At 41.3% G+C, this 7649-nt stretch overlaps 1 protein-coding gene and 1 long non-coding RNA gene across 5 annotated transcripts; one reads left to right on the plus strand and one right to left on the minus strand.

Annotated features, from left to right (window-relative positions):
* Positions 1 to 958: 958 nt before the first annotated feature.
* On the minus strand, positions 959 to 7245 carry acbd4 (acyl-CoA binding domain containing 4). 4 transcript variants are annotated; one of them, XM_007540994.2, is made up of 11 exons: positions 6936 to 7245; positions 6710 to 6824; positions 5820 to 5940; positions 5366 to 5450; positions 4853 to 4976; positions 4400 to 4555; positions 3443 to 3540; positions 3128 to 3260; positions 2096 to 2307; positions 1928 to 1978; positions 959 to 1493 (listed from the first exon to the last, which is right to left on the minus strand). In XM_007540994.2, exons 2-11 carry the CDS (start codon positions 6798 to 6800, stop codon positions 1365 to 1367), a joined length of 1200 nt encoding a protein of 399 aa, XP_007541056.1. In that variant the 5' UTR covers positions 6801 to 6824; positions 6936 to 7245; the 3' UTR covers positions 959 to 1364. The 4 variants fall into 4 exon arrangements, with proteins under 4 accessions (XP_007541056.1, XP_007541054.1, XP_007541052.1 ...); XM_007540992.2 differs by having other exon boundaries at positions 3128 to 3326; positions 6710 to 6869; positions 7009 to 7241; XM_007540990.2 differs by having other exon boundaries at positions 3128 to 3326; positions 6936 to 7240.
* On the plus strand, positions 2232 to 2940 carry LOC107834300 (uncharacterized). The gene is made up of 2 exons (XR_001660084.1): positions 2232 to 2323; positions 2519 to 2940. It is a non-coding gene; the product is annotated as an uncharacterized LOC107834300 (long non-coding RNA).
* Positions 7246 to 7649: the final 404 nt, after the last annotated feature.

Consider the following 7649-nt stretch of genomic DNA (forward strand, 5'->3'; position numbering starts at 1 on the left):
AATGTCCAGCAGGTGTCAGTGTTCAGTGACACAGTATCGATACAGAATCGGCACAGTTTTGCTTTGGGTCAAAACGATACATGACGCCTCATCTACCCATCACTAATCAATGCATCAACACCTGGAATCCAATATTTCTGATGCAGCTTTGGACGTATTGAAGAATAACACCAGCAAAGTAAAGATCTTTAGCAACAATGATAGGATGTTTAGAATCTTCAGACATGACAGCCCTGCTGAGACACATCATCCATCAGAACAGGATTTAAGTTGTGTATGTGATGGCTTCATTTCACATTCTCTCCCTTTTGGAGGCAGGTGATTTCTTCAGCATATCTCTCCCTCTGACAGAACTTGATTATCTGCATCTCAGCATCCTCAATCTCTCCCAATGAAAGAAAGCCAGTTGGGAGCTCAACCCTTTCATGAGCACCTTCAGACTGCGTTGTTTCAGATCCAGACTGGAAATGTGTCTTCTTTCTGTTGTGATGCAAGAGCAATGTTTTGAATCACAAATCCAACCCATCACCCTGATGAGTCCAGGATGAACCACGATGAAAGAGCCAAAGGGTGATCATCTTGTGCAGGCAAAACAGAAACAGAAGCAGACACTTTGATTTCAGGGTTTTCACGTGGAACTTTCTACATGCTCTCTGGGTTTACAGGCCAATCTGTCTCTGGCTGTGTAAGGACTGCAGGACCACTAGATGACACTACATAGCTATGTAGTGTCATCTAGAAAAGGCTCTGCCTTGATATCTCTGGAGGCAAGGTCTGCGGGGTAATGTATCTCTACTGGGAGGTGCCAGAAGCCCTGAGAATCTCTGACACTGTTCGCCACAAAAACATGGAAGCTGTTTAGACAGTAAATAAACAGGTTACGTGAATACAGACCTGATAATCTTCAAATTCTCCTTTTTGCACTTTTGTCGCTGAGATAAAGCAGTTTGGGCCCTCTCAGTTGCAACTCTCATTTAATACAATATTTTCCATGTGGTTCTAGTTTCAAATCATTACAGTTGTTCTTTTTAAGCATTCTGAGGTGAGGTTTAGACAGTAAATAAGGTTGAATATAGAATATAGAAAAAAAAACTAAATGTATGTCTGCACTCACTCAAACTTTGTACAGAGGCACGAAAGAATTCTTCATCATGCTGAATAATAATGGTTTTATTTATTTAAAACTTTCCTAACCAATTAATTGACTTCAATTAAAGATAGCAACCTGTTACACCAGGACTAAAGCAGTCTGTAGATTAGCTTAGGTCGAACTTCCTCCTTAGAGTTATTGACAGGAACTTTAATAACACACTCCACCAGTGAACATGGGGAGCATGTCCATCCAGTGGTGCAGTCAGTGCTCCTCATGAAGATGTGCGACTTCTCTGGTGGGCCTTCCTGAGCAGGTAGACCAGACCTTGTGTCACAAACGGCCACAGCATGAACAGCAGAACTGTCTGACACGACACATCAAATGGCCACCATGTCTCCTCCTGGGAAAAACAAAAACAACAAATCACTGCAGATCACCAAACAGTGTTTTCTATCTGACACAGGCAGCAGCAGCAGCAGCAACTGTAAATTCAGCTAACAAACCAGAATGATATTCAGCAGAACTTACATTTTCATTTGTTGTGCCAGTAGGAGCAGCTATGAATTTTTTGGATGATTTTTGTGGCCTATGAATAACTATAATAATTGCTGCAGCAACCATTAATAAAACCCATCAATTTATTTGAAATGTTGACCTGAGTGTTTATTGATTGTAACATATTTGTTTGCATTTTTAAGTTTGTTTCTCTGCAGGCAGCAGAGCTGCTCACCTGGCTTTCTGACTCAGTTAAATCAAGCCAAAAGCAAACCTTCAGAACTAGGTTTTATGGACCAGTACCATCCAACATCTCCTATCAGAACATTAGCTCCTCACCTGCTGTGAAGCTGCATCTGCACACTGCAGGCATGGTCTCCAGTCTGAGCCCTTAGTGGGTCACACACAAACCAGCAATAATCACTTCAGAACATTGAAGAAGCATTTGTCAAAAAGCATGCAACATGAAGCCTTAGACATGATTCTGCGTCAAGCACACAAACTTACATGGGTGGCAGCAAGCCTCTCCACCACCTCCAGTCTGTCCATCACACTCCTCATGTCCTCTCTGAGCCTCCGTAGAGCCAGGATTATCTGTTGCTGCAGGTGTGTCTCATGCAGCCTCTCTGCTCCACCCTCCGAGCCGTCCCCACCTCCGCGTCCTGTCCCCCCACCACCACCAGGGGCCATCCGCCTTGGGCTTCCCTGTGGAACACCACCTATGGATCATACAAGGTTAGATGAATGCTAATATAACAACCAGACACAACAATATAACCTTGTCATTAAGCTACACTGCTGGTTTGTAAACTGAGCCCCAAACAACCTCATTAGATAATCATGTTTTGGGGAGTCCAGCAGAAAAGACTGGAGTGTGTAACAAAATACATGGCAACATGATAAAATAACCTCCTGTACAAAAAATTGAAGCAACATCTCAAGACATCAACCATGAAGGGGAAGTTGAAGCTGAAGTGGGTCCCTCAGCATACCCCCAGGTCAGTCACAAAGAGGCTGATGGACAACAAAGTCCATGTTTCAGAGAGTCCATCCCAGAGTCCTGGTCTCAGTGCCAGAGAACTATAAGGGGCCGAGCTGAATTGGTGTGGGATTTTAAATCATTTCAATGGTTTATTTGTCGTAAGTCCATTTTGATGCCTACTGCAGATTTTCTGCCCAGCTTCTTCTTGCAAATGAGATCTAAAGGGTTTCAATCTGGTTAAATAAAGGAAATTAAACAATGTTGACAACAAACCAGACTCAATTAATGGTGATACAAAACAAGACCAAAGCAGATGACATGCTGATAAATTAACCATTTGCTCATTGTGGAACATTTAATCAAGCCGAGAGAAAACACATTTGGAAATCACTGGCTGGCTGTAGGTGATAGCGGCAGCATTTGGAGCTGCTTCCCAAACATAACAACAACTGCCTGTAGAAAAAGAACAGTTCTAGGAGAACTTTTCTTTTTCTTATAGAAAAACATTTTTAAATGAATCAGATAATGATAAGTATTATCAAACAATAACAGCTTACGTCCTCTCCAGCCGTGGTAGGAACCTTCCTGCCCGCTGTGCCAACCTCTCCGGGGCTGACCCACACATTTCCCATCCTCTGCTCCTTCTCCGCCTTGACCAGCACCGACCTGCCTTCCCTGCAGGTGAGTCCCCTGACCAGGAGAGGACTGTGGGTAAATGCTGCTGTTGTGAAAGCCGTTTGACTTGACAACTGGAATCTGTGATAAATAGAAAACTTGAACATTTTACTTCATGAATGTTGTATCTTTATGTGGATTTTAATTGTTAGGACATGTCTCGCTGTGCTGTGGAGGTGATGATGGTACCACCAGACCTTGATGTTGCTCAGTTGTTCCACTGAATCCACAGAGTCACAGAAGATTTCACTCTCTGAGTCGCTGGTCAAGACCAAACCCTCTGATGTCCCAGAGTCTGCAACAGTTCAACTCAGTTTACTTAGATAAACTAATGTCCTTTCAAGGCACCTTGAAAGACAAATAGATCTGTTGTGTATGTAGAAATATATAATCAAATAAATTCAGTCAAATCCTCCTGACCATCATGTGGTGACAGTGGAAAGGACTAATTTTATTTTAACGGTATTAAGCAGGAGTCTTCAACAAATATGCTGCAGTCTTAAAGGTGAGGTTAAAATATTCAGAAAAAATAATTAAAATTTGTCAGTGAGAAACATCTACTTAAAACACGCTTTACTAGAGCATTTAGAGCACAGAATAAAGTTTAAGTTTATTCTATTAACAAAACTCTTAGTCTGGGAAAATGTCAAAGATAGACAAATGCCGACCTCATGATCATCTGAATACAACAGCGATCAACGGTATAACGACAACATGTTAATCTGTATGAAGGTTTTTGTCATCATTACATCGTATGCTTAGTGGTTAAATCAAAAATTAATGCATCAAGCAGAGACCAAAACAATAAATATGAGCTGTGGCTACATAATGGCGGTTTCTGTGTAAAGCAGTAAAATGGTCCTACTACCAACAGAGTTTAGCTTCCACGGTTTGGTTTAATTTTTGTTAACGCGTGTTCTGTGTTGTTCATGTGAGATTTGCTGAACTGACAACTTTTGATGAAACATTTCTTCTATTGATGATGTCGTAATGTGAACAAGGATGTTTCCACAAGAACACAAGCTGTCTTTAAAGGACATCTAACATTTGTTCACTCGGAAGCTTGTGTGACAATCAATTCAACACCAAAAGGACACAGACAGAAACATGACAGCTGGAGACGACCTTCCCATCATGCCTTTGTCCTGCTGTACCTTTAGGAATACTGTTGGTAAACAGGTGGGCTTCGTCAGTCATGATTAGCTCCGGCTCTGGATCAGAGTTCTCTAAACACTCCTGAGGTGGCTCCTGCTTCTCACCTTGAAGCTTCGCGTCTGCTGAACCGTCAACCTGCTGCCTGCCTTTAGGACCTGAATGAGATGCAAACATTTAGAAAACAATGGCAGAAGATATGTGGTCATACACAGCTGGCTAGAGTTCTCAGACTTTTCACTGACAGTATACATGTCAGAGAGCTAGGATCAGTCACCTTATTGTTCCAATCATGTCTATTCATCTCTAACACATTAGAGATACAGCTAGTACATAAAACCAACTGTTCATTAGAGAGAATTCATGCTCCTGTGGTGCCTTCAGGTCTAGAAGATAAGCATCCCATCAAAATTCTTCTCTAAGCCCACACCCCAGCTGATGAAGTGTATACCAACCACCTTCAACGAGTGTGAGCAGTGAAGCTGGAGGCAGCGGCATGTCATCAATGACCCTGTAGAGAGGCTCGAAGTGGTGGAAGAACGACGCTGTTCTCTCATCCATGGGCATGGTGTGGATGACCTGCACACATCCAGGACACACTCAGCTCAGGGACTCCTGCTCTCCTCAAAACACATCAAGTCATCCATTTCAAAACAAATAGAACAAATTCACAATGGTTGTGTCAAAATTGACAGCAACTATAAAAAGAATGAAAGAAAATGTGAACATTTGTTTCTTTTTAGAAAATAGTGTGAAATATCAGTAGGATGGAATCTGGAGGAATTTTGTTTAAAAGGACAAGAGAGTCTATCAAAGGCATCAACATGCGTCATCACTAACAGCTGATAGAACATCATAGAAAAAGCGTCCAGCAACGTAACTCTAGAAAAGGACCAGCTTCAGAGAGGTGGACAGGAAATTACAGCAGAGATCTGTGGAACCTGACATGGAAAAAATGCTGACTATACCTCTCGTGCCACTTTCTTCATCTCTTCCACATATGCTGCCATGGCGGTCTCCTGACTCATCTCCCCCAGGCGGCTCCACGCATCCCTGAAATAAGCCCACAGGAGCAAGTGTTTAAAAAACACTGGTGCTGAACTCTTCATTACCAGAATCCCACAGCCGAAATATTGGACAAATTCTGTTGGGTGAACTGGCGTTGATGAACCTGAAGGACCCAGGAGAAGTCGTCTGTTGAAAAGCTGCCACCTCCAAGCAATGCATCGATAATTATGAGCAAGAATTTATGTGCATGTATGATAAGATAAGATAAGATAAGATAAGATAAGATAGGATAAGTCATGTATCCTACCATGTAATGGACCAAGTAGTCGTTTGGTATTGTTCCTTGATTTAATTCAAACACCAGAGATGCTAATGGAATTTACCTAAATATTCTGGATAAAACGGCACACTGACCACTTGTAGCGACCCACTGGGTCCCAGAAGCCAGGCCGAGGCACTGTACACGGTCCACACACTGCCTGCTTGTACAGACTGTAGAAACGCAGCATCACCTCATAAGAAGGTCTGTAAGAACCTGCAGATCAACAGATTCATCATATACAATAACATAATGGAAATGCATAAAGGAAAACAATTAAAATTTATTTTCATTGTTTAATTAATTCACCATCTGAAGTAACAATTTTAATTCAGTTCATTTACACAGCAGTAATTCTTCCAATGTGATAGTTCCTATTCCTTCGGTGTATTATAAGCCTGGCGGGCCACCAGGCTTTACTTGTGACCCCACCAGGCTAAGCACTGCTTATTTATTTAAGTCTTTTTAAAATGTTTACATTTGTTTTTAAAGATTTTATAGTTGGTGTTCAGGTATTAATCTTCCACTCTTCCAATAACACATAATTATCAAGTGATATTTTCAAATTTCCTGTCAACTTTAAACATTTTTTAATTCAAAAACATGGCGGGCTGCCGGATGAATGACTCCACTAGCACCCAACCACCGGGCTTAGCAAGTTTTCTGGGGGGAAAACATTGCTTAAACAGAAAACTATAATCCAGCCAATCAAATAATATTGGCAGGCTCAAACATTCCAATTTCACAATTCGGGCCATGTAATGCCATATCATGGATATTCTTACCATCATTTCTATTTAGTTTGATTTCTGGTGTTATGCTCAACCCAAAAATGTGCTTTTTTTCTCTCCCCAAGTTTGGAAATTGTTACTATATTCAACTCCTGTTTTATAATTACAAATTATCGATTCAGGACTGTATTATCTGATAAGATTGCACTATTGAAACTAAAACACCAGGACGGGAGTGAGAGGGGAAGCCGTACCGTTTTTGGGAAGTTTGTGGATGACATCAACGGCAGCCTGAAAGCGCCTCTGATGATCCACCGCAGGCTCTGCCATGGCCAAGACTGGCATGATCCCAGCTCAGGCTAACAGGAGCTGGTGGGGGAGGACAGACAGGACAACAGCATCTCACACCGACACCTGGACACAGCACAGAGAACTCACTGTGGGTAGTATCATGTTACTGAATATCTGAGCAACACTGACCGCACACAGTCCACTCAGCTGGGACCTTTCAGCTCCCTGTCCGGTCTGGTGCAGCTTAGCGTCGTTAGCTTACACTTTGTCCTATCTCTGGAACTCTTCTTCTGGTCTCATTTCCTCCGCCAGCAGCCGCCCGGCCTCCGTAGAAACACACAGATATCTTCAGCTTAGAAAAGTGTCAGAGTTTCAATATTCGTCCTGGAGACAGACTTGCTGAGATCGGTTAACGTCAACGTCACACAATACTTCCGTGTCAGATCACGTGACGAGCGTACCACCGGTACAACCACGGTCACGTTGATCTTTAAAGTTACAGTGGACAGAAAATGATGACCGTTGTGATCATGTCATAATTAAAGAGGGAGGAGGGTATTATGTAAAATCGCCTTCTTTGGAGTTAGATTTGTTTCACAATTATTCAATAAAAAAAAAAAAATCATGTCAAACAAAAATAGTAGTATTCAATAAAAAAGAAAAAAAATCAAACAAAAAATATCTTAAAAGCTTTTTAATCATAAGAATATTTTTTTACGAAACGAATTTTTTTTTAGAGTTTTTTCTTTTTTTTTTAAATTGAAATCACTAATTTTTGTTTGAAACTTTTATTTTTTTTTGGTTGAGTATTTATTTATTTAAGTTTGGCTGAAATGGCTCTCCACAGAACAAGTTTTCTTGATGAAACACAACTTTATTTGCTTGCGAATCTTACATGAACAT

This window comes from Poecilia formosa, unplaced genomic scaffold (assembly GCF_000485575.1).
Source record: "Poecilia formosa unplaced genomic scaffold, Poecilia_formosa-5.1.2 Scaffold578, whole genome shotgun sequence".
NCBI classification, from domain to species: domain Eukaryota; kingdom Metazoa; phylum Chordata; class Actinopteri; order Cyprinodontiformes; family Poeciliidae; genus Poecilia; species Poecilia formosa.